This window comes from Pseudophryne corroboree, chromosome 6, assembly GCF_028390025.1.
Source record: "Pseudophryne corroboree isolate aPseCor3 chromosome 6, aPseCor3.hap2, whole genome shotgun sequence".
In the NCBI taxonomy this organism is placed as follows: Eukaryota; Metazoa; Chordata; class Amphibia; order Anura; family Myobatrachidae; genus Pseudophryne; species Pseudophryne corroboree.
The window spans coordinates 568,916,813-568,944,532 of record NC_086449.1 but is presented as its reverse complement, the minus strand read 5'-3'; the positions used below and the strand labels follow the sequence as shown (position 1 = coordinate 568,944,532).

The 27,720-nt window shown below is 46.9% G+C and overlaps 1 protein-coding gene across 3 annotated transcripts in view; it reads right to left on the bottom strand.

The window, feature by feature from the left end:
• Positions 1-27,720, bottom strand: part of GNPTAB (N-acetylglucosamine-1-phosphate transferase subunits alpha and beta) — a 189,186-nt gene that overhangs the window by 42,564 nt on the left and 118,902 nt on the right. For all 3 annotated transcript variants that reach the window (XM_063927810.1, XM_063927809.1, XM_063927811.1), the window contains exons 9-12: positions 22,800-22,979; positions 14,223-14,393; positions 13,729-13,852; positions 287-484 (exon numbers count right to left, since the gene is read on the bottom strand). In XM_063927810.1, the coding sequence (XP_063783880.1) occupies positions 287-484; positions 13,729-13,852; positions 14,223-14,393; positions 22,800-22,979 (673 nt within the window). The remainder of the gene's footprint in view (positions 1-286; positions 485-13,728; positions 13,853-14,222; positions 14,394-22,799; positions 22,980-27,720) is intronic.

Sequence of the window (27,720 nt, the reverse complement as noted above, 5' to 3'; positions counted from 1 at the left end):
TAAAATGAATTATTCTTCTAGTGCAGTGGTTCTCTAGCTCAGTCCCTAGGACCCCACACAGTTTACGTTTTGCAGGTCAACTAGCAGGAGCACAGGTGTATTCATTACTCACTGATACTGATGATTTTAAAACATCCACAGGTTGAGATCGTTATTTCACTTGTAATTCTGTGTGGAGACCTGGAAAACATGAACTGTTTGGGGTCCTGAGGACCGATTTTGAGAACCTGTGTTCTAGTGGAATCCTTAGAATACTGTACAGTAACACACTTTATCAATGCCATACCTTGTCCGCAATCTCCTGCATCAAACCCGCAGTTGTGCACATTGCAAGCCTGGTCACAGAACTTATCAGCAAGCCAGGAGTTAGCACAACCCTGATTACAATAAGATACGCCACTTATTCCAACTCCGTGCTGCCAACCTTGTACATTTAGACCTGCACCTGCAAGTGCTGGGGCAAATCGACCAGCGGCTGTGTTTCCTGTAGGGATTTAATAAAAATGAAATAAAATTCAGGAAGAAGCACAGACAATATATGGTAATTTCTATATATCTACAAATATCCAGAAATATGTTAACATTAACATTTTCGGTATTTTAGATAGAAAGCATTTATATGTTACATAGCAACATATAGCGGAATTCAATTGTTGCCGCCCCCTATCACGCCTGCCAGCAGCTATTTGCATGTTGCTGCCGACGGGCGCGACATCAGCATTTCAGCTTGCTACCCCCGGGGATGGCAAGCTGAAATGCACAAAAAGTGACCTGTTTGGCCGCCCAAATGGGACTTTTCACAACCGCGTCCATGACTTTAGTTGGGTTTAGCAGCTTTATGCAGCTAAGCCCGACTGATATGGGAGCGATAGGGGCGATAAAGGGGGTCAATTGAATATCTCCCTGCGATCTCCCGTCACTTAAACGGGAGACAGAATATCACCCATAGAATTTGATGGCAGGGAAGAACCACTTGGCCCATGTAGTCTGACCTTTTTTAACCTTTAGGTAACCTCAACAATATTTGATACTTTGTTCTTTGTAAGGCTATTCATATGCCTATCCCAAGCATGTTTAAATTGCACTACTGTCTTAGCCTCTACCACCTCTGACAGGAGGCTATTCCACTTACCCACTACCCTTCCTGTGAAGTAATTTTTTCTTACATTTCCCCTGAACTTACCTCCCTCCAGTCTCAGTGCATGTCCTCATGATCTAGTGCTCGTCTTCCCTTGAAGAATGTCTCCCTCTTGTACCTTGTTAAAACCCTTGGTATATTTGAACGTTTCTATAATGTCATAAAGTCACCCTTTCCCTTTTCTGCTCCATACTATACATGTTAAGATATTTTAGTCTTTCTGGGGAAGTTTTGCTATGTACAGCAGACCAAGCACCATTTTAGTTCTCCATCTTTGTACGCTATCTAACGTATATTTATATCCTGCTGGAGATATGGGGGTATATGCAATTGCGGGCGAATCGCGGCAAATTATCGCCGTTTTTTTAATTCGACACAATTCGACAGGTGAATTCCGGCAGGTGGCTGCCGGAATTCACCATATTCAATGAAAAACGGATTCGACATTCCCACGGGCGAAAAACGGCCGATTTGCCGGATTTTGCAGCGAATTAAAAAATCGGGGGAAAACTCGGGAAAAAATGGCGTGGGGTCCCCCCTCCAAAGCATAACCAGCCTCGGGCTCTTCGAGCTGGTCCTGGTTCTAAAAATGCGGGGGGGAAATTGACAGGGGATCCCCCGTATTTTTAAAACCAGCACCGGGCTCTGCACCTGGTGCAAAAAATACGGGGGACAAAAAGAGTAGGGGTCCCCCGTATTTTTTACACCAGCATCGGGCTCCACTAGCTGGACAGATAATGCCACAGCCGGGGTCACTTTTATACAGTGCCCTGCGGCCGTGGCATTAAATATCCAACTAGTCACTTCTGGCCAGGGTACCCTGGGGGAGTGGGGACCCCTTCAATCAAGGGGTCCCCCCCCCCCCAGCCACCCAAGGGCCAGGGGTGAAGCCCGAGGCTGTCCCCCCCATCCATTGGCTGCGGATGGGAGGCCGATAGCCTTGAGAAAAATGTCAGAATATTGTTTTTTCCAGTAGTACTACAAGTCCCAGCAAGCCTCCCCCGCAAGCTGGTACTTGGAGAACCACAAGTACCAGCATGCGGGAGAAAAACGGGCCCGCTGGTACCTGTAGTACTACTGGGAAAAAAGTACCCAAATAAAAACAGGACACACACACCTTGATAGTAAAACTTTATTGCACACCTGCCGACACACACATACTTACCTATGTTGACACGCCGACTGCCACAGTCTCCGACGATCCGAGGGTACCTGTGAAAAAATTATACTCACCTTCCAGCGTCCAGAGATAAATCCACGTCCAGAGTATAATCCAGGTACTTGGCAAAATAACAAAACGCAAAAACCCGTGCCAGCGGACTGAAAGGGGTCCCATATTGACACGAGACCCCTTTCCCCGAATGTGCCGAATGTGCCGGGACCCCACGTGACTCCTGTCACTGAGGTCCCTTCAGCCAATCAGGAAGCGCTACTACGTGGCGCTCACCTGATTGGCTGTGCGCAGTCTGTGCTGTGACAGCGCATCGCACAGCTCTCTCCATTATATTCAATGGTGTGAACTTTGCCGTCAGCAGGGGGGTTACCCGCGGTCAGCCGCTAACTGCAAGGTTCCCACCATTGAATATAATGGAGAGGCTTTGCGATGCGCTGTCTGAGCTCAGACGCGCAGAGCCAATCAGCAGAGTGCAAGGACGTTGCACTCGCTGATTGGCTGAAGAGACCTTTCAGTGACAGCTGTCACGGAGAGGTCTCTGCATTCGGGGAAAGGGGTCTCATGTGTCAATATGGGACCCCTTTCAGTCCGCTGGCACGGGTTTTTGCGTTTTGTTATTTTGCCAAGTACCTGGATTATACTCTGGACGTGGATTTATCTCTGGACGCTGGAAGGGGAGTATAATTTTTTCACAGGTACCCTCGGATCGTCGGAGACTGTGGCAGTCGGCGTGTCAACATAGGTAAGTATGTGTGTGTCGGCAGGTGTGCAATAAAGTTTTACTATCAAGGTGTGTGTCTCCTGTTTTTATTTGGGTATTTTTTCCCCAGTAGTACTACAGGTACCAGCGGGCCCGTTTTTCTCCCGCATGCTGGTACTTGTGGTTCTCCAAGTACCAGCTTGCGGGGGAGGCTTGCTGGGACTTGTAGTACTACTGGAAAAAACAATATTCATGTAATTTTTCTCAAGGCTATCAACCTCCCATCCGCAGCTAATGGATGGGGGGGGGGGGACAGCCTCGGGCTTCACCCCTGGCCCTTGGGTGGCTGGGGGGGGGACCCCTTGATTGAAGGGGTCCCCACTCCCCCAGGGTACCCCGGCCAGGGGTGACTAGTTGGATATTTAATGCCACGGCCGCAGGGCACTGTATAAAAGTGACCCCCGGCTGTGGCATTATCTGTCCAGCTAGTGGAGCCCGATGCTGGTGTAAAAAATACGGGGGACCCCTACTTTTTTTGTCCCCCGTATTTTTTGCACCAGGCGCAGAGCCCGGTGCTGGTTTTAAAAATACGGGGGATCCCCTGTCCATTTTGCCCCCGCATTTTTAGAACCAGGACCAGCTCGAAGATTCCGAGGCTGGCTATGCTTTGGAGGGGGGACCCCACGTCATTTTTTTTCGCGTTTTTTCCCGTTTTTCAAAAAACGGATCAAAATCCGTCAAATCGGCCGTTTTTCGCCTGCGGGACTGTCGAATCCGTTTTTTTATTGAATATGGTCAATTTCGGCACCCACTTGCGAAATTGGACGGTCGAATTGTGTCGAATTAAAAAACGGCCGATAATTTGCCGCGATTCGCCGCTAATTGCATATACCCCTATATTTATTTATTTATTATTTACTAACAGTTTCTTATATAGCGCAGCATATTCCGCTTCGCTTTACAATTAGAACAGTAATAGAACAAAACTGGGGAACAACAGTAATACAGGTTGAGTATCCCTTATCCAAAATGCTTGGGACCACAGGTATTTTGGATATCTGATTTTTCCGTATTTTGGAATAATTGCATACCATAATGAGATATCATGGTGATGGGACCTAAATCTGAGCACAGAATGCATTTATGTTACATATATACCTTATACACACAGCCTGAAGGTAATTTTAGCCAATATTTTTTATAACTTTGTGCATTAAACAAAGTGTGTCTACATTCACACAATTCATTTATGTTTCATATACACCTTATATACACAGCCTGAAGGTCATTTAATACAGTATTTTTAATAACTTTGTGTATTAAACAAAGTTTGTGTACATTGAGCCATCAAAAAATAAGAATTTACTTACCGATAATTCTATTTCTCGGAGTCCGTAGTGGATGCTGGGGTTCCTGAAAGGACCATGGGGAATAGCGGCTCCGCAGGAGACAGGGCACAAAAAGTAAAGCTTTTCCAGATCAGGTGGTGTGCACTGGCTCCTCCCCCTATGACCCTCCTCCAGACTCCAGTTAGGTACTGTGCCCGGACGAGCGTACACAATAAGGGAGGATTTTGAATCCCGGGTAAGACTCATACCAGCCACACCAATCACACCGTACAACTTGTGATCTAAACCCAGTTAACAGTATGATAACAGAGGAGCCTCTGAAAGATGGCTCCCTAAACAATAACCCGAATTAGTTAACAATAACTATGTACAAGTATTGCAGATAATCCGCACTTGGGATGGGCGCCCAGCATCCACTACGGACTCCGAGAAATAGAATTATCGGTAAGTAAATTCTTATTTTCTCTATCGTCCTAGTGGATGCTGGGGTTCCTGAAAGGACCATGGGGATTATACCAAAGCTCCCAAACGGGCGGGAGAGTGCGGATGACTCTGCAGCACCGAATGAGAGAACTCCAGGTCCTCCTTTGCCAGGGTATCAAATTTGTAGAATTTTACAAACGTGTTCTCCCCTGACCACGTAGCTGCTCGGCAGAGTTGTAATGCCGAGACCCCTCGGGCAGCCGCCCAAGATGAGCCCACCTTCCTTGTGGAATGGGCCTTAACAGATTTAGGCTGTGGCAGGCCTGCCACAGAATGTGCAAGTTGAATTGTGTTACAAATCCAACGAGCAATCGACTGCTTAGAAGCAGGCGCACCCAACTTGTTTGGTGCATACAGTATAAACAGCGAGTCAGATTTTCTGACTCCAGCCGTCCTTGAAATGTATATTTTTAAAGCTCTGACAACGTCCAACAACTTGGAGTCCTCCAAGTCGCTTGTAGCCGCAGGCACTACAATAGGCTGGTTCAGGTGAAACGCTGATACCACCTTAGGGAGAAAATGCGGACGCGTCCGCAGCTCTGCCCTATCCGAATGGAAAATTAAATAAGGGCTTTTATAAGATAAAGCCGCCAGTTCAGATACTCTCCTGGCGGACGCCAGGGCCAGTAACATAGTCACTTTCCATGTGAGATATTTCAAATCCACATTTTTTAGTGGTTCAAACCAATGGGATTTGAGGAAATCTAAAACTACATTTAGATCCCACGGTGCCACCGGAGGCACCACAGGAGGCTGTATATGCAATACTCCTTTGACAAAAGTCTGGACCTCAGGAACTGAGGCCAATTCTTTTTGGAAGAATATTGACAGGGCCGAAATTTGAACCTTAATAGATCCCAATTTGAGACCCATAGACAATCCTGATTGCAGGAAATGTAGGAAACGACCCAGTTGAAATTCCTCCGTCGGAGCACTCCGATCCTCGCACCACGCAACATATTTCCGCCAAATGCGGTGATAATGCTTCGCGGTGACTTCCTTTCTTGCCTTAATCAAGGTAGGAATGACTTCTTCTGGAATGCCTTTTCCTTTTAGGATCTGGCGTTCAACCGCCATGCCGTCAAACGCAGCCGCGGTAAGTCTTGGAATAGACACGGTCCCTGCTGAAGCAGGTCCTGTCTTAGAGGTAGAGGCCACGGATCGTCCGTGACCATCTCTTGAAGTTCCGGGTACCAAGACCTTCTTGGCCAATCCGGAGCCACTAGTATCGTTCTTACTCCGCTTTGCCGTATGATTCTCAATACCTTTGGTATGAGAGGCAGAGGAGGAAACACATACACCGACTGGTACACCCAAGGTGTTACCAGCGCGTCCACAGCTATTGCCTGCGGATCTCTTGACCTGGCGCAATACCTGTCCAGTTTTTTGTTGAGGCGAGACGCCATCATGTCCACCATTGGTCTTTCCCAACGGTTTATTAGCATGTGGAAAACTTCTGGATGAAGTCCCCACTCTCCCGGGTGAAGATCGTGTCTGCTGAGGAAGTCTGCTTCCCAGTTGTCCACTCCCGGGATGAACACTGCTGACAGTGCTATCACGTGATTCTCCGCCCAGCGAAGGATCCTGGCAGCTTCTGCCATTGCACTCCTGCTTCTTGTGCCGCCCTGTCTGTTTACATGGGCGACTGCCGTGATGTTGTCCGACTGGATCAACACCGGTCTTCCTTGAAGCAGAGGTTCCGCCTGGCTTAGAGCATTGTAGATTGCTCTTAGTTCCAGAATGTTTATGTGAAGAGACTTTTCCAGGCTCGACCACACTCCCTGGAAGTTTCTTCCTTGTGTGACTGCTCCCCAGCCTCTCAGGCTGGCGTCCGTGGTCACCAGGATCCAATCCTGTATGCCGAATCTGCGGCCCTCCAATAGATGAGCCCTCTGCAACCACCACAGAAGAGATACCCTTGTCCTTGGAGACAGGGTTATCCGCAGGTGCATCTGAAGATGCGTGCATTGATGTACAGACACCTTTCCTGGTTTTAGGAGATTCCTGACCAGGTCGGATAACTCCTTGGCTTTTTCCTCGGGAAGAAAAACCTTTTTCTGAACCGTGTCCAGAATCATCCCTAGGAATAGCAGACGAGTTGTCGGCATTAATTGGGATTTTGGAATATTCAGAATCCATCCGTGCTGCTTTAGCACCTCTTGAGATATTGCTAATCCCATCTCTAGCTGTTCTCTGGACCTTGCCCTTATTAGGAGATCGTCCAAGTATGGGATAATTAATACGCCTTTTCTTCGAAGAAGAATCATCATCTCGGCCATTACCTTTGTAAAGACCCGAGGTGCCGTGGACAAACCAAACGGCAGCGTCTGAAACTGATAGTGACAGTTTTGTACAACGAACCTGAGGTACCCCTGGTGTGAGGGGTAAATTGGAACGTGGAGATACGCATCCTTGATGTCCAAGGATACCATAAAGTCCCCTTCTTCCAGGTTCGCTATCACTGCTCTGAGTGACTCCATCTTGAACTTGAACTTCTTTATGTACAGGTTCAAGGACTTCAGATTTAGAATAGGCCTTACCGAGCCATCCGGCTTCGGTACCACAAATAGAGTGGAATAATACCCCTTCCCTTGTTGTAGAAGAGGTACCTTGACTATCACCTGCTGAGAGTACAGCTTGTGAATGGCTTCCAAAACCGTCTCCCTTTCGGAAGGGGACGTTGGTAAAGCAGACTTCAGGAAACGGCGAGGTGGATCTGTCTCTAATTCCAACCTGTACCCCTGAGATATTATCTGCAGGATCCAGGGATCTACCTGCGAGTGAGCCCACTGCGCGCTGTAATTTTTGAGACGACCTCCCACCGTCCCCGAGTCCGCTTGAGAAGCCCCAGCGTCATGCTGAGGCTTTTGTAGAAGCCGGGGAGGGCTTCTGTTCCTGGGAAGGAGCTGCCTGTTGCTGTTTCTTCCCTCGACCTCTGCCTCGTGGCAGATATGAATAGCCCTTTGCTCTCTTATTTTTAAAGGAACGAAAGGGCTGCGGTTGAAAAGTCGGTGCCTTTTTCTGTTGGGGAGTGACTTGAGGTAGAAAGGTGGATTTCCCGGCTGTAGCCGTGGCCACCAAATCTGATAGACCGACTCCAAATAACTCCTCCCCTTTATACGGCAAAACTTCCATATGCCGTTTTGAATCCGCATCGCCTGTCCACTGTCGCGTCCATAAAGCTCTTCTGGCCGAAATGGACATAGCACTTACCCGTGATGCCAGTGTGCAGATATCCCTCTGTGCATCACGCATATAAAGAAATGCATCCTTTATTTGTTCTAACGACAGTAAAATATTGTCCCTGTCCAGGGTATCAATATTTTCAATCAGGGACTCTGACCAAACTACCCCAGCACTGCACATCCAGGCAGTCGCTATAGCTGGTCGTAGTATAACACCTGCATGTGTGTATATACTTTTTTGGATATTTTCCATCCTCCTATCTGATGGATCTTTAAGTGCGGCCGTCTCAGGAGAAGGTAACGCCACTTGTTTTGATAAGCGTGTTAGCGCCTTGTCCACCCTAGGAGGTGTTTCCCAGCGCTCCCTAACCTCTGGCGGGAAAGGGTATAATGCCAATAATTTCTTTGAAATTATCAGCTTTTTATCAGGGGCAACCCACGCTTCATCACACACGTCATTTAATTCTTCTGATTCAGGAAAAACTATAGGTAGTTTTTTCACACCCCACATAATACCCTGTTTAGTGGTACCTGTAGTATCAGCTAAATGTAACGCCTCCTTCATTGCCAAAATCATATAACGTGTGGCCCTACTGGAAAATACGGTTGATTCGTCACCGTCACCACTGGAATCAGTGCCTGTGTCTGGGTCTGTGTCGACCGACTGAGGCAAAGGGCGTTTTACAGCCCCTGACGGTGTTTGAGGCGCCTGGACAGGCACTAATTGATTGTCCGGCCGCCTCATGTCGTCAAACGACTGCTTTAGCGTGTTGACACTATCCCGTAATTCCATAAATAAAGGCATCCATTCTGGTGTCGACCCCCTAGGAGGTGACATCCCCATATTTGGCAATTGCTCCGCCTCCACACCAATATCGTCCTCATACATGTCGACACACACGTACCGACACACAGCAGACACACAGGGAATGCTCTAAACGAAGACAGGACCCACTAGCCCTTTGGGGAGACAGAGGGAGAGTCTGCCAGCACACACCAAAAAGCGCTATATATGACAGGGATAGCCTTATAATAAGTGCTCCCTTATAGCTGCTTTATATATATCAAGATATTGCCATTAAATTTGCCCCCCCCTCTCTGTTTTACCCTGTTTCTGTAGTGCAGTGCAGGGGAGAGACCTGGGAGCCGTCCTGACCAGCGGAGCTGTGAGAGGAAATGGCGCCGTGTGCTGAGGAGATAGGCCCCACCCCTTTTTCGGCGGGCTCGTCTCCCGCTATTTTGTGAATACAGGCAGGGGTTAAATATCTCCATATAGCCTCTGGGGGCTATATGTGAGGTATTTTTAGCCTTTATATAGGTTTACATTTGCCTCCCAGGGCGCCCCCCCCCAGCGCCCTGCACCCTCAGTGACTGCGTGTGAAGTGTGCTGAGAGGAAAATGGCGCACAGCTGCAGTGCTGTGTGCTACCTTTAGAAGACTGCAGGAGTCTTCAGCCGCCGATTCTGGACCTCTTCTTACTTCAGCATCTGCAAGGGGGCCGGCGGCGCGGCTCCGGTGACCATCCAGGCTGTACCTGTGATCGTCCCTCTGGAGCTGATGTCCAGTAGCCAAGAAGCCAATCCATCCTGCACGCAGGTGAGTTCACTTCTTCTCCCCTCTGTCCCTCGTTGCAGTGATCCTGTTGCCAGCAGGAATCACTGTAAAATAAAAAACCTAAGCTAAACTTTCTCTAAGCAGCTCTTTATGAGAGCCACCTAGAATTGCACCCTTCTCGGCCGGGCACAAAAATCTAACTGGAGTCTGGAGGAGGGTCATAGGGGGAGGAGCCAGTGCACACCACCTGATCTGGAAAAGCTTTACTTTTTGTGCCCTGTCTCCTGCGGAGCCGCTATTCCCCATGGTCCTTTCAGGAACCCCAGCATCCACTAGGACGATAGAGAAAACAAAGGTTTCACTATCTCACTCTCACTCAAAAAAGTCCGTATTTCGGAATATTCCGTATTTCGGAATATTTGGATATGGGATACTCAACCTGTAGTACAAAACTGGGTAAAAACAGACAGACAGAGGTAGGAAGGCCTTGCTCGCAAGCTTACAATCTATAGGTATAAGACCCAAGTGCATGATTTTGCATTTTTTAGTATTAAACTGTAGTTGCCATACTCTTGACCATTCCTCAAGTCTACCTAGATCATCAATCATTTGTTTTACCCTTTCTGGTGTGTCTACCCTGTTGAATATCATTGTGTTATCTGCAAAAAAGACATATTGTACTTTCCCCCTTCAATACCGTGTGCAATGTCACCAAAGATATTAAAGAGTACTGGTCCAAGTACAGATCCCTGAGGTACTCCACATGTAACAATTCCCTCTTTAAGAATGTACTCTATTCACTACAACTGTCTGTTTCCTATCCTGCATCCATTCAACTGTTTTATAATCTAATCACACGCTTTCAAGTTTATTTAGCAGTCTGCAATGTGGAACTGTGTCAAATGCCTTACTAAAGTCTAGATATGATACATCTATGGCTACCCCCTTTATAAAAAAAGTCAGTAAGATGTTTGGTACAATCTCCCCCCAGTAAATCCATGCTGTTTGGGATCCTGTAAAATGCTGGATTTAAGATATTCCACAATTCTTTCTTTTAAGTGTTTCCATTATTTTTGCTACTACTGATGTAAGGCTTACTTGTGTGCAGTTACTTTCGTCTTCCTTTCTTCCACTTTTGTGCAGTGGTACTACATTTGCTGATTTCCACTCCTCTGGAATTGCTCCTGTAGTTAGTGACTGGTTGAATAGTTTTGTTATTGGTGTTACCAGCACATCTTTAAGCTCTTTTGGGTATATCCTATCTGGGCCCCATTGATTTATCCACTTTTAGTTTTGAGAGTTTAAGACCTTTTCTTCTGTAAATGTACTTTAATTGGGATGTAGTTATGTGACCAGCGATCAGGATACCGCTGGTCACAATACCTCCCCATGTATCCTGAACACTGATAATCCTGACAGTCGGCATGCTGACTAAAAGGGACTATTTCCCACTTGTGCATGTCCACGATACCCATAGAGTGAAAATAGAACCTGTGGCGAGTGTATTATTCCTCCATTTTTATCCTTTCACTTATACACTTAATACTACTGACTGGGCCATTTTCTCCTCAGCTTCTGCTTTTGCACTCCTGTTCAGCTTCTTAAGCTACCCATACATCAGACCAACTTTCCTCCAAACCTCCAACTTTTCTGTCCAACTAAAACAGTGCTCCAACTTCTCTCCAACTTGTGATGTCACAGAAGTAGGCAGACAGTGCCTGCTTACTTCTGCATGTTTACCTGACGTAGAGGATGACAGGGAGAGTCATTGAGTGACAGGAGAGAGAGTGTAATGGGTGGATAGTGACGCAGAGGAAAGGTAGAGGGTGAGGCACTGGGTGACAGGGAGGGAGTGGGAGACGGATAGGCAGAGGATGACAATGGGTGTCAGTGGGTGATAGTGAGAGGCAGCAGGTGATGCTAGGGAATGGGTGATGGGTAGACGGTGACACAGGGAATAGAGGGTGAGGCATTGGGTGACTGGGAGAGATAGTGGGAGACGGAGAGGCCGAAAATGATGGAAATAAGCAGGGGTGACGGGGAGATAGTGGTAACTGGGTAGCAGCATGTGACAGCTGTGGCAGTTTGGGAACGGGGGCGATCAGTGTGGTAGCAACCTCCCAGCATCCACCGACCACCGCAGCCCTGCACACAGCAATGTGCTGGGCTGGGGAAACAAGTTGTTGTGCTGCCATTGAGAGGCAAGGGGGAAGGAAGGGTAATAAGTACCCACTTCTATACCTTCAGTCAGTGCCCCTGCTCCCTTTCTGCCCGATTGCTCTGTGCCTTCCTCTCTCTGTCCACTGTCCTTTGTGCCTCCTCTCGGCTTCCTACATCTCCTGACCAGGTGACACAGATGCCTACACCTTCTGCCCCCCCAGTGCCCGGGGACACTGCTGCCTACACCCCTAGCCCCCCTATAAGCAGGTGACACAGCTGGTTATCTCAAAAATGGTCAGCAGGATCCCACCCCCGTGACCTAGTCGCCAACGTCCTTCTTTTGGGATCACTCATGTCTCCGCTGGCTGCATCACCACTGGCAGCAGCAACTCCCAGAGCACCGGAGCCCTGACTGACCTGCGGCTGTGTACGGAGAGAGCCAAGTCAGCAGCAGCCAGGCGACGTCAGAAAGGGTGTGTGTGTGTGCGTGCATGTGGGGGGGGGGAGTCTATCAGTGGGGGGAGTTGCGGACACCGACATCACTTACTTAAAACTGTGCTGATTCAGAGGTCATGGCTTCCTGCAGAGCCCCGCCGGGTTGTAGTACCCGCTGGCTACTGCCAACACGCACCTCTGACAGGGGCCATATGTATGTAAAAAAATCTGGATTGACAGGCGGCCCCAAACGTGCGTCTGCCAGAAATGATTTGCTTCAGCTGGTCCCTGTCAGTGGGCCCCTGGGAGCCGCCGGGCCCTAGGCACCCGCTTTGGATGGCTAGTGGTAAATCCGCCACTGCCTATTACTCCAGCAGACCTGTAAGGTGGCACGCATTATTCCCCTATTCTCCCACTGGGGTATGGCCAGACTAGGGAGCGCTACATGAAGGGGCAGACGCTAGCTCGGCAGGGAGTCACAGTGCGCCCTGACTGCGCTTGAGGTCCGGTGCGAGGAGTGTGTGTACTCACTCAGGCTGGCTCCCGTCTCTGCTGCCCATGGGACCCGGCCCACGGGTGGAATGTGGCGGTGCCACGATCGCGCGGGTAGTGACCACAGGAGGGGTGCCGCGATTGCGGATGTGCAGTGATCTCTGGTGGGGTGCCAGTGTGACAGGGGCAGCTCAGCAGCAGTGATGAACTGCCGCAGCTGCCCCTGAACCTCCTCCCAGCTCCCACACCCCTGCCGCCGCTGACAAGTCATGGTGTCCCAGGGGCAGCAGTAAGTACTCCTGCCGCCCATCCCTGGTTCTCCTCCTGCCGCCGCAATACAGGGGCAGCACGGCAGCAATGATGGATTGCCGCAGCTGCCCCTGAACCTCCTCCCGGCTACCGCTCCACTGCTGCCGCTGCCAGGGATCCTGGCCGGCAGCGATGGTGAAGAAGTAGGCAGACACTGCTGGCCAGTGTCTGCCTACTTATCGTTCAGTTGTGGGAAAGTTTCCCCTACACCTGAACGATTAGTTGGGAAAATCAAACAGGTTTGATTTTTCCAACCAGTTGGAACGACTGTTTCTGGACGTTTTTTAGCGTGTGAAAGCAAACGGCTGATTATCGTTTGCTCCCACATACTGACAGATTATCGTTCCAACCAGCCAACTAGTTGGCTGGTTAGAACAATATCGCCCTAATGTATGGCTAGCATTAGCCTCCCTCCATTTGGCAAGATACACCTCTCTCATTTTTTCACACTAGTTGATACCTCTTTTGTAAACCACACTGGCTTCCTTTTCCTGGTGCTTTTCCTAACCCTTTTGATACAGAGGTCAGTTTTTTATGTTCTTACGGAGTACAATAGAACTGCTACAATAGCTTCAAAAACTAGACAAATATTGTTGCTGTAATACGTGTTAGTGACTTACCTGTGCTTAAGCAGATAGCTAAAGATAGAGGAACCATATGAAAATCTGACTATACTCTGCAGTCTGGAAATTTTAGAGAGATCAGATCAAAAAGTTCAATGTAAAATAATGTGAATGGCTTAAAATTACCTAGGCAATCACCACCATCCCAGTCACATGCAGAATTATTACATGCCTTGTCACAATAACCATCCTTAATCCAAGATCCTGGACAACCCTCTGCACAGTTAGGAACAGGCCATGTCAAGTAAACCTTTTTGGAAAGAAGCGGAAAAAGTATTACACATCTACATTAATTGAAATTATTATAGTTTCCAAAACGCTCCAACGTTTCAGACCTCTCTAACAGTGCATTATGCAGTTCATTTTAGTTTATTACTCACATAGTAAATTATTCTCCTGTACTCCACTGAGGGTGGAAATGCACATACTACTGCAGAGGTCTGAGGTTGGGGAAGCACTGACATAGATGTGCAAATTAAGCGTTCTCTTTCAGTGTAAAGAGGAGCCGAGACAATGGTGTCACCTTGTCGTCATAATTTAGATGGGTAAATAAGCTCTAGAGCCCGAGTAATATGATGCAGAACACACACTGATCATTTCATTGCACTTTGTTCCTTTACCTTTTGTCCCTTTGAATGGCTATAGAAATCATCAGGCCAAACATATGTTCCAAACATTACATCATCATTCATGTATATGAATTTTTGGGAAAGTCCTGGTATTCGCTGAATGTGACTTTCAATGGCAGGAGAACTAAAGGTAGGTAAATGACTAGTATTCAAGAAGATTTCCTAGAAAGAAAAAAAAAGTGACAGATATACATAATGGAAAACTAGGAGGTCTTCACAAACAGGCAGTACGGATGGTGTAATGGTTAGCATTACTGCCTCACAGCACTGAGGTTATGGGTTCGATTCCCACCATGGCCCTAACTGTGTGGAGTTTGTATATCCCCCCCGCGCTTGTGTGGGTTTCCTCCCACATTCCAAAAATATACTGGTAGGTTAATTGGATCCCAACAAAATTAACCATAGCGTGAATGTATGTACATGTGGTAGGGAATATAGATTGTAAGATCCACTAGGGCAGGGACTGATGTGAATGGCCAAATATTCTCTGTAAAGTGCTGCGGAACGTGTGTGCGCTATATGAATAACTGGTGGTAATATTAATAATAATAATAATAAGATTTTACTTACCGATAAATCTATTTCTCGGAGTCCGTAGTGGATGCTGGGGTTCCTGAAAGGACCATGGGGAATAGCGGCTCCGCAGGAGACAGGGCACAAAAAGTAAAGCTTTTCCAGATCAGGTGGTGTGCACTGGCTCCTCCCCCTATGACCCTCCTCCAGACTCCAGTTAGGTACTGTGCCCGGACGAGCGTACACAATAAGGGAGGATTTTGAATCCCGGGTAAGACTCATACCAGCCACACCAATCACACCGTACAACTTGTGATCTAAACCCAGTTAACAGTATGATAACAGCGGAGCCTCTGAAAGATGGCTTCCTTCAACAATAACCCGAATTAGTTAACAATAACTATGTACAATTATTGCAGATAATCCGCACTTGGGATGGGCGCCCAGCATCCACTACGGACTCCGAGAAATAGATTTATCGGTAAGTAAAATCTTATTTTCTCTATCGTCCTAGTGGATGCTGGGGTTCCTGAAAGGACCATGGGGATTATACCAAAGCTCCCTAACGGGCGGGAGAGTGCGGATGACTCTGCAGCACCGAATGAGAGAACTCCAGGTCCTCCTTAGCCAGAGTATCAAATTTGTAAAATTTTACAAACGTGTTCTCCCCTGACCACGTAGCTGCTCGGCAAAGTTGTAATGCCGAGACCCCTCGGGCAGCCGCCCAAGATGAGCCCACCTTCCTTGTGGAGTGGGCCTTTACAGATTTAGGCTGTGGCAGGCCTGCCACAGAATGTGCAAGTTGGATTGTGCTACAGATCCAACGAGCAATCGTCTGCTTAGACGCAGGAGCACCCATCTTGTTGGGTGCATACAATATAAACAACGAGTCAGATTTTCTGACTCCAGCTGTCCTTGCCATATATATTTTTAATGCTCTGACAACGTCCAGTAACTTGGAGTCCTCCAAGTCACTTGTAGCCGCAGGCACTACAATAGGCTGGTTCAGATGAAATGCTGACACCACCTTAGGGAGAAAATGCGGACGAGTCCGCAGTTCTGCCCTGTCCGAATGGAAAATCAGATATGGGCTTTTGTAAGATAAAGCTGCCAGTTCTGACACTCTCCTGGCCGAAGCCAGGGCTAGAAGCATGGTCACTTTCCATGTGAGATATTTCAAATCCACCTTCTTTAGTGGTTCAAACCAATGAGATTTTAGAAAGTCCAAAACCACATTGAGATCCCACGGTGCCACTGGAGGCACCACAGGAGGCTGTATATGTAGCACTCCCTTAACAAAGGTCTGGACTTCAGGGACTGAAGCCAATTCTTTTTGAAAGAAAATCGACAGGGCCGAAATTTGAACCTTAATAGATCCCAATTTGAGACCCATAGACAATCCTGATTGCAGGAAATGTAGGAATCGACCCAGTTGAAATTCCTCCGTCGGAGCACTCCGATCTTCGCACCACGCAACATATTTTCGCCAAATTCGGTGATAATGTTGCACGGTTACTTCCTTCCTTGCTTTAATCAAAGTAGGAATGACTTCTTCCGGCATGCCTTTTTCCTTTAGGATCCGGCGTTCAACCGCCATGCCGTCAAACGCAGCCGCGGTAAGTCTTGAAACAGACAGGGACCCTGCTGAAGCAAGTCCCTCCTTAGAGGTAGAGGCCACGGATCTTCCGTGATCATCTCTTGAAGTTCCGGGTACCAAGTCCTTCTTGGCCAATCCGGAACCACTAGTATCGTCCTTACGCCTCTTTGCCGTATAATTCTCAATACTTTTGGTATGAGAGGCAGAGGAGGAAACACATACACCGACTGGTACACCCAAGGCGTTACCAGCGCGTCCACAGCTATTGCCTGCGGATCTCTTGACCTGGCGCAATACCTGTCCAGTTTTTTGTTGAGGCGAGACGCCATCATGTCCACCATTGGTCTTTCCCAACGGGTTACCAGCAAGTGGAAGACTTCTGGATGAAGTCCCCACTCTCCCGGGTGAAGATCGTGTCTGCTGAGGAAGTCTGCTTCCCAGTTGTCCACTCCCGGGATGAACACTGCTGACAGTGCTATCACATGATTCTCTGCCCAGCGAAGAATCCTTGCAGCTTCTGCCATTGCACTCCTGCTTCTTGTGCCGCCCTGTCTGTTCACATGGGCGACTGCCGTGATGTTGTCCGACTGGATCAACACCGGTTTTCCCTGAAGCAGAGGTTCTGCCTGGCTTAGAGCATTGTATATTGCTCTTAGTTCCAGAATGTTTATGTGAAGAGACGTTTCCAGGCTCGTCCATACTCCCTGGAAGTTTCTTCCTTGTGTGACTGCTCCCCAGCCTCTCAGGCTGGCGTCCGTGGTCACCAGGATCCAATCCTGTATGCCGAATCTGCGGCCCTCCAATAGATGAGCACTCTGCAACCACCACAGAAGAGACACCCTTGTCCTTGGAGACAGGGTTATCCGCAGGTGCATCTGAAGATGCGACCCTGACCATTTGTCCAACAGATCCCTTTGGAAAATTCTTGCGTGGAATCTGCCGAATGGAATTGCTTCGTAAGAAGCCACCATTTTTCCCAGGACTCTTGTGCATTGATGTACAGACACCTTTCCTGGTTTTAGGAGGTTCCTGACAAGCTCGGATAACTCCTTGGCTTTTTCCTCCGGGAGAAAAACCTTTTTCTGAACCGTGTCCAGAATCATCCCTAGGAACAGCAGACGAGTTGTCGGCATTAACTGGGATTTTGGAATATTCAGAATCCACCCGTGCTGTTTTAGCACTTCTTGCGACAGTGCTAATCCCATCTCTAGCTGTTCTCTGGACCTTGCCCTTATTAGGAGATCGTCCAAGTATGGGATAATTAATATGCCTTTTCTTCGAAGAAGAATCATCATCTCGGCCATTACCTTTGTAAAGACCCGAGGTGCCGTGGACAATCCGAACGGCAGCGTCTGAAACTGATAGTGACAGTTTTGTACAACGAACCTGAGGTACCCCTGGTGTGAGGGGTAAATTGGAACGTGGAGATACGCATCCTTGATGTCCAAGGATACCATAAAGTCCCCCTCTTCCAGGTTCGCTATCACTGCTCTGAGTGACTCCATCTTGAACTTGAACTTCTTTATGTACAGGTTCAAGGACTTCAGATTTAGAATAGGCCTTACCGAGCCATCCGGCTTCGGTACCACAAAAAGAGTGGAATAATACCCCTTCCCTTGTTGTAGAAGAGGTACCTTGACTATCACCTGCTGAGAGTACAGCTTGTGAATGGCTTCCAAAACCGTCTCCCTTTCGGAGGGGGACGTTGGTAAAGCAGACTTCAGGAAACGGCGAGGTGGATCTGTCTCTAATCCCAACCTGTACCCCTGAGATATTATCTGCAGGATCCAGGGATCTACCTGCGAGTGAGCCCACTGCGCGCTGTAATTTTTGAGACGACCACCCACCGTCCCCGAGTCCGCTTGAGAAGCCCCAGCGTCATGCTGAGGCTTTTGTAGAGGCCGGGGAAGGCTTCTGTTCCTGGGAAGGAGCTGCCTGTTGCTGTCTCTTCCCTCGACCTCTGCCTCGTGGCAGATATGAATAGCCCTTTGCTCTCTTATTTTTAAAGGAACGAAAGGGCTGCGGTTGAAAAGTCGGTGCCTTTTTCTGTTGGGGAGTGACTTGAGGTAGAAAGGTGGATTTCCCGGCTGTAGCCGTGGCCACCAAATCTGATAGACCGACTCCAAATAACTCCTCCCCTTTATACGGCAAAACTTCCATATGTCGTTTTGAATCCGCATCGCCTGTCCACTGTCGCGTCCATAAAGCTCTTCTGGCCGAAATGGACATAGCACTTACCCGTGATGCCAGTGTGCAGATATCCCTCTGTGCATCACGCATATAAAGAAATGCATCCTTTATTTGTTCTAACAACAGTAAAATATTGTCCCTGTCCAGGGTATCAATATTTTCAGTCAGGGACTCTGACCAAACTACCCCAGCACTGCACATCCTGGTCGTAGTATAACACCTGCATGTGTGTATATACTTTTTTGGATATTTTCCATCCTCCTATCTGATGGATCTTTAAGTGCGGCCGTCTCAGGAGAGGGTAACGCCACTTGTTTAGATAAGCGTGTTAGCGCCTTGTCCACCCTAGGAGGTGTTTCCCAGCGCTCCCTAACCTCTGGCGGGAAAGGGTATAATGCCAATAATTTCTTTGAAATTACCAGCTTTTTATCAGGGGCAACCCACGCTTCATTACACACGTCATTTAATTCTTCTGATTCAGGAAAAACTATAGGTAGTTTTTTCACACCCCACATAATACCCTGTTTAGTGGTACCTGTAGTATCAGCTAAATGTAACGCCTCCTTCATTGCCAAAATCATATAACGTGTGGCCCTACTGGAAAATACGGTTGATTCGTCACCGTCACCACTGGAGTCAGTGCCTGTGTCTGGGTCTGTGTCGACCGACTGAGGCAAAGGGCGTTTCACAGCCCCTGACGGTGTTTGAGGCGCCTGGACAGGCACTAATTGATTGTCCGGCCGCCTCATGTCGTCAAACGACTGCTTTAGCGTGTTGACACTATCCCGTAGTTCCATAAATAAAGGCATCCATTCTGGTGTCGACTCCCTAGGGGGTGACATCCTCATATTTGGCAATTGCTCCGCCTCCACACCAATATCGTCCTCATACATGTCGACACACACGTACCGACACACAGCAGACACACAGGGAATGCTCCTAACGAAGACAGGACCCACTAGCCCTTTGGGGAGACAGAGGGAGAGTTTGCCAGCACACACCAAAAGCGCTATATATAACAGGGATAGCCTTATAATAAGTGCTCCCTTATAGCTGCTTTATATATATCAAAATATCGCCATAAATTTGCCCCCCCTCTCTGTTTTACCCTGTTTCTGTAGTGCAGTGCAGGGGAGAGACCTGGGAGCCGTCCTGACCAGCGGAGCTGTGAGAGGAAATGGCGCCGTGTGCTGAGGAGATAGGCCCCGCCCCTTTTCCGGCGGGCTCGTCTCCCGCTATTTAGTGAATCCAGGCAGGGGTTAAATATCTCCATATAGCCTCTGGGGGCTATATGTGAGGTATTTTTAGCCTTTATATAGGTTACATTTGCCTCCCAGGGCGCCCCCCCCCAGCGCCCTGCACCCTCAGTGACTGCGTGTGAAGTGTGCTGAGAGGAAAATGGCGCACAGCTGCAGTGCTGTGCGCTACCTTTAGAAGACTGCAGGAGTCTTCAGCCGCCGATTCTGGACCTCTTCTGACTTCAGCATCTGCAAGGGGGCCGGCGGCGCGGCTCCGGTGACCATCCAGGCTGTACCTGTGATCGTCCCTCTGGAGCTGATGTCCAGTAGCCAAGAAGCCAATCCATCCTGCACGCAGGTGAGTTCACTTCTTCTCCCCTCAGTCCCTCGTTGCAGTGATCCTGTTGCCAGCAGGACTCACTGTAAAATAAAAAACCTAAGCTAAACTTTTTCTAAGCAGCTCTTTAGGAGAGCCACCTAGATTGCACCCTTCTCGGCCGGGCACAAAAATCTAACTGGAGTCTGGAGGAGGGTCATAGGGGGAGGAGCCAGTGCACACCACCTGATCTGGAAAAGCTTTACTTTTTGTGCCCTGTCTCCTGCGGAGCCGCTATTCCCCATGGTCCTTTCAGGAACCCCAGCATCCACTAGGACGATAGAGAAAATAATAATAACAGAAAAAAAAAACAGAAATAAGTCAAATTCATTCACAGAGTGATAGACATCTGAAGAGATTGCAGTGGGCAAAGTTATACCCCTTTCACACCAAATTTATAACCCGGATTATTGCTGGGGCAAACAGAGTCCAAGTTTGGTGTTAAAGGGTCTACCCGGGCTGGGAATCCGACCCTGGTAGCTACCAGGATCAAACTCTGCTCTGACTAAGGTAGCCTGATGTCAACTGCTCATCTGATTACACAGAGAGCCACATCACCGGCACTTGATGATGTCATTTCGAAGCAGCAACGGACTGGGGCTCTAAATCGGCCCGAGCATTTGTGACCACGCGCTGAAGTCGGGGGTGCGCCGCAACAATTTACAGGGGTGTGCTGAGAGTCATGGGGGCGTATACTCGCGGCACGTCCCCATGACCATGGAGACCGGTGGGGACGGTTTAAGTAGAGAGCCGGCTCTATGAAGGACTTGATCGGCCCATCGGCCCTTCTGGCACGTGCCAGATGGCCAGTCCGGCCCTGTTTCCAAGTACCGACAGAGATAAGGTCCAGCCTGTGTGACCGCAGTTTCAAGCAGCTGGACACAGCTTGAAACAGTGTTTAATAACCCAGGTTGGACCAGGGCTTTTTGATGTGAAAGGGGTATTAATGTACTCCCAATAAGGACTAGTGATTCTTTGTCTGTTTCTGTAATGTGTGTTTTGGGAAGAAAATTCTGGAACCCCCCCCCCCCAAAAAAAACAACACAAAAGTATCTAACAACTGAATTCATTTTATTCAGACCAAACTTGCCTTATGTATATTGTGGGCATACAGCTACTAGATGTAACAAGTCATACAGGCCAGTCCTCATATTGTACACTTAGGGGGGAATTCAATTAGATATGAAATTACATTTTTGCAGTAAAAGGTAAGATTTTATAGTGAACCGCAATAAACTCCTATTTAATTACCAGCGATACTTCTCTATAGATTTACCCCACTTCACCACCTCCAGGCAGGTGATAAGCGTGGGGGAAAAACCCTATTTTAAGCTAAAACTGTCAGGATTTGGTTCAGAAGCCCTGGGACATCCCCCTGAATGACTAAGCAAGTACTTAGAATTTTAAATCATTTTTAATTGGCCAATAATGACATGTCATTTTTGGGTTAAAAAAATGCAAATTGATGAAATCTTGGGGTACAAGTTATTGGAAAGGTATATTTGAGTACTTTATGAGTGGAACAAGTGTGTTTAGGCTTGCAGAACGGAGTATTTAGGTTTTTTTGGGGGAAGTTTTTTTTAAAATGAATTGAAATAACCCAAATATATACTTAGACACAATTTTATGTACCCCAATTTTATTTGAGCACCTATTTTGTTGAAAAACACTTGATTTCTATTCATTTTTTACTTTTTTTAATAAAAAAAATGCATATAACAGTCATTTGACCCAATTTAAGTACCCCAAGGGCGGGATGTAATGAAGTCCAAGTTCAGCGGCCTTGCGGGATGCCGGCCGAACTCTGAGGTTTTTTTAAAGGGGGAATCATTTAAAAGGCTAAACTATGCCTTTTAAATGATTGCCCCTTTAAAAAAAAAAACATCAGAGTTCGGCCGGCATCCAAGTCTTTTTATTTTGACCACTAACAGACTTCTATACTGTTTTTATATCTTAGTTTGGCTTTTTTGGGGGTACAGGCAGATTTCTCCATTTTCTTCTACACTTTTGTATGGTTTTGACAGCAAGAATCATCACAAGTGTTCTGATTTTGTGAATTTACAAATGAATAAGGCGAATCGCTAGAGTATGCAAACCGGTATTAAGCCCCTTTTCACTGTAAGTTTTTCCTGATGTCCGCAAAAAGTCCAATCGCTGTAAATTACCACTAATTGAATTCCCCCCCTCAATGTAATATCTGTGTACCAGCACAGGGAAATCAGAAACACTTTGCTAGGGGTTATGTATTACAGGTTTCAATGGGTTGTTCATAAATACAGTTGGTTTGGATTACTTGAGGACAGGATGGCAGATCTGGTTTAGATTATCTGGCTCAGTGATAAAGTGAACATGTGCAATGACATACAATGTGCATGGGCCAAAACTATAAACAAGCAATCATAATATCTGTAAATGTCAGAGACAAGAGTTTTTAAAGCCCCACTAAGTGATTCCTGCGCCTGACACTACAACATGTTGCAATCATGTAGCATAATCAGATGGCGATAGCTTTCATTACTCATGACAACAAAAACATCATGAACTGCATAATTTTTATATAATATTTCCTATCATTTGTAAATGCCAGCATGGGATCAAAACAGTTACACAACAGAGGACAAAGGGGATCCCAATAAAATAAGTAAAAGTCTTACCTCATGGGTTACAATGGTGACACGTGGATTGTCCAGGTTCAGCCAGGATGGGATCTGGCCATTTGTTACAATAAAAACATGACGCACCCATGGAGCATGCTTCTCAATAGATCTCAGGGAATAGCGCAATTCTTCATTATCCTCAAAACGACTGGCTGAAATGTCCTCATCCCGCTTCAGCTTTAAAGGCAAAAGGTAGTGTTAATTCATAGGTGAAGGCAAGACAGGGCTGAAGTTGGGAAGGCAAGACGGGGCTGAAGTTGGGAAGGCAAGACGGGGCTGAAGTTGGGAAGGCAAGACGGGGCTGAAGTTGGGAAGGCAAGACGGGGCTGAAGTTGGGAAGGCAAGACGGGGCTGAAGTTGGGAAGGCAAGACGGGGCTGAAGTTGGGAAGGCAAGACGGGGCTGAAGTTGGGAAGGCAAGACGGGGCTGAAGTTGGGAAGGCAAGACGGGGCTGAAGTTGGGAAGGCAAGACGGGGCTGAAGTTGGGAAGGCAAGACGGGGCTGAAGTTGGGAAGGCAAGACGGGGCTGAAGTTGGGAAGGCAAGACGGGGCTGAAGTTGGGAAGGCAAGACGGGGCTGAAGTTGGGAAGGCAAGACGGGGCTGAAGTTGGGAAGGCAAGACGGGGCTGAAGTTGGGAAGGCAAGACAGGGCTGAAGTTGGGAAGGCAAGTCAGGGCTGAAGTTGGGAAGGCAAGTCAGGCTCAAGTTAAGGTTCAGTGCAACAAAATAAATGTAAGTTGTGATGTTGAGGTCAAACACAAACACACTGCCTTAAAAAAATAACAGACGTTCACTGCTGAACATTATGCACAGTACATGAATAGCCAAATTAAATCATATCTCACAAATCACTGTCTTTGTTCACATTAAAAAAAGATCTTTAAATTGGACAGATGCCAGTATAAGACAGTGGTATTTTCTGAAGCCTGTTATCTTTACATAGTTTAGGTTTGATCTCTTAAGCTGGCCATACTTAGAGCGACTTGCAAGTGAGCGATGTCGCTAACAATTTCCCTTGAACTCCCCGGCAGCTCCTGGACAAATGATATTGTTAGGTCAGTTAAAGGACTTAACAATATATCTGACGATCTGCCATCCACTGCTTACACATCGCTACAGAGACTGCAAATTTAAGATTTGATTAACAGCAAACAACCTGCGGGACCGCGCGTCGGATCGTTATCGTTCAGGAAAACTGCACGATTTAGAATGATTTATTGTTCCAATGCATCCAAATCGTGCCATGGGCCCTAAAATCATCCTAATGTATGGCCAGCTTTTCAGAGAACTTTCAGGATACGCGATCACTAAAGGGGGATGGGGTTCTAATGTAACCTTAAGGTGTATACAAACGGTGAGATAAATCTGTAAGATTTTGACTAAATAGTCAAAATCTTAAGGAAAGTTAGTGCACATCTCAAGGTATTAGGCAGCTTGCGATACCGATTCGATCCCGATGTGCAGTCCCGTGGGGTCGGTATCGCAAGACTAGATAGACTGTGCAAGCAAGTCAATCTGGACTACCTTGTGTACTTTCTAGTACAAAAGTATAGTCAAAATTGGCACTTAGTCAAAATCGTACATAGACAAAATCAAAAGTACAGATAGTCAAAATCTGTGCTGTCTGGGCTCTGGGGGAGTTCAAGGAAATCGCATAGTCAAAATCGGGCATAGGAAGGATCTCACCGTGTGTACACACCTTAACTGTACAACACTGCTTTTGTCAATCAAACAGGGATTGCTTTTGTTAATTATACACTATTCTGGTGCTACATCCTTGTTTGATAAACCCCTAGAGCAGTTAAGTATGCCATTTCTGCAGCAGGTCGCTTCTCTCATGGGATTTATAGGGTTTTATCTTCCATGCATAGTATAAATGAAGTTGATGAGGCTTCAGCACAAAACCCCTTTGATTTTCCAGATAAGAAATCCAACCCTGCCACTACTATGCATCTACTGTGGAGCATGGTCATGTAGCATCATGCTCTGGAACTGCTTTTCTTAAGCTGGGCCTGGGGGCTCAAATCAGTATAGAGGACATAATGAACAGCTCCATCAAGATATCTTGGAATGAAACCTGTTGGCATCTGTCAGAAAGCTGGAGATGGGGAGAATTTGACCTTCCAACATGATAATGATCCAAAGAACACATCCAAGTCATAAAGGAATGGATTCAGAAAGGAAGATCAAAGTCTTGCAATGGGCAGTTGGAGAACAGACCTCATTCCCTTTGTAAAGAGAGCCGTCTACAGGATTTTCCTCAGAAGTTTTAGGGACTTAACTTTCTTGCAGGAAAATGGGACAGAATTGCCAAGTTGAGAAAAACATATTCAAAAATGGCTCACTGCTATAATGAAAATAAAAGGTGCTGCAACAAAGTATTAGGGGGGGTCATTCCGAGTTGATAGTTAGCTGCCGTTGTTCACAGCGCAGTAATCAGGCTAAAAATCTGCATTTCTGCACATGCGTATGCACCGCAATGTGCAGGCGCGTCGTACAGGTACAATGAGCATCGTGGGTTTGCACAGAGTCTAACGAACATTCCTGACGCACGGCCGAACGCAGGAAGATTGACATGAAGTGGGCGTTTCTGGGTGTCAACTGACAGTTATCATGGAGTGCTTAGAAAAACGCAGGCGTGGCAGAAAAAAGGCAGGCGTGGCTGGGAGTTCGCTGGGCGGGTGTGTGACGTCAAAAGCCATCCCTCCGTCATTAGAATCAACGCACACGAAGAGTAACTACAGGGCTGGTCTTGTTTTGCACAAAAAGATTTTGCAGGCGCTCTGCTGCACAAGCGTTCGCACTTCTGCAAAGCGAAAATACACTCCCACAGGGCGGCGACAATGCGTTTGCACGGCTGCTAAAAACTGCTAGCGAGAGATCAACTCGGAATGACCCCCTAGGTTAGGGGTTTGCAAACCTAGCCAGTAAGGATATTGTATTTTTTATTTTTTTTGTCACTGCTTTAATCTAAAAAATGTTGTTTATATTTTTTAATTTGCATTTTATTTGAAAGGTAGCTTTAGTGGAAAGAGGCCGGACATGAATTAGCTTGATTTTAGCTCAAAATGTGCATCTTACATAAATAAAACAGACAAAACTACTTTGCTAGCTTACACTGATCAATCTGATGTCCGAGATTTGTACATCAGTGTGCGAAGGAGTCTGAATCTGTATATGAAAAGCTGCAACACAGCAGCCGTGGCTTTTCCTCACACTAATGGTGGGATACAACGGAGTCCGAAATCGCCGGAGTTGCGGGATGCTGACCGATCTGACATTTTTTAAAGGGGCAATGCCTTGAAAGGGATTACCAACAAGGTAATGCCTTGTAAGTGATTGCACCTTTAAAAAAAAACCAAAATAAAAAAAACTTCAAACATCGTCCGGCATCCCGCACCTCTGGTGATCTCGGACTCCATTACATCCCACCGCAGTTCCATCAAATTTCATATGCAACTTATAAATTCTGTTTAAAAAGAATTCCTTAGGTGATTAAAGTTGCAGCCCAGCATCGATAGTACAGTTTGAGAAAAACAAAACAAAAAAAACAATATGATACACCTCTAGCAGTGGCCACTGAGGTATCTGTACATATAGGCCCAAATGTAGTAGCCTGAAAAAAGGTGGTATTACATTTTAAATTATTGCTGCTGTAAAACTAGTGACTTTGGGATCTATTTACTAAGCCTTGGATGGAGATAGAGTTGCTGGAGATAACGTACCAGCCAATCAGCTCCTAACTGTCATTTTTCAAACACAGCCTGTGACATGGCAGTTAGGAGCTGATTGGCTGGAACTTCATCTCCAATGACTTTATCTCCATCCAAGGCTTAGTAAATAGACCCCTAAATCTTAAGTTGCATACAAAATAAACGACTTGCAAACAATGCAATGTCATCAGCAATGGGACCGGGCAGGGGTGCTGGCATCGCCAAGTGCATACACACTTGCTGATACCGACAGCGACGAACGACTACAGGGAGGGGAGTGGAGGCCATGCTGCATTTCGGCAGTATGGCCCTTGCTGGCGTCGCAACATAGTGCATACACACTAGACAATATCGCGAATGATGTGTTCGAATCGGGCACATCGTACACAATATAGTCTAGTGTATACACACCTTTAGAAATTGCACTGATACCTGAAGCTCTCAGACTGTTACAATTTCAGTCCTGATGTCTTTCCTGCACAGACAAACTGAGTGACAGCACAATAATGCAGATAAGCTATGGAAATCATTTGCAATAGCCTTGTAATGCCACCACAGATGGCATCTGCAATATGTGATTCTCACGGGGGTTCTTCTAAAGCTACCTGGGGGGAGGGGGCTGCCTTTCAAAAAGTCAATCAATATTTTTAGGTGGGAGTTATACATTATGGCCATATTATTAGGCTACCAGAGATTTAGAGCATCTACTGTATATTATGATCTTATCAGAGATTTGGGGGCACTGCATTATATAGTGTCCTAAAGATAACTGCACTGCATAAGATTCATTAGCCTGCACATCACATAATAACAATAATCTGTGTTGCTAAGATGACTCAGTTTTGTATAACAATCACAGAGTTTCTCTTAGACTGTACAGTGATCACAGAGGTCACTAGATGGTAACGTACAGATGTAGCCACGTTCATCTTTGCTGCAACGCGGTGTGCTACGCCAGGCTGTGACTATCCGCAGCTGTCAATCACTCCATTAATTCCATTGGGAGTTAATAGAGTGATCATAGACTGCGAAGAGATACAGCCCGGCACACCATACAGCATGCCACGTTGCAGCAAAGATGAGCATTGCTACATTTGTAAAATTCCACATTTAACATATATAGGTGTTCATCTGTTATGTGATCCCTGGGCTTATCAATTCAACGCATGGTACAGTATGCTGCAGCTTACAATCCTCACTATATA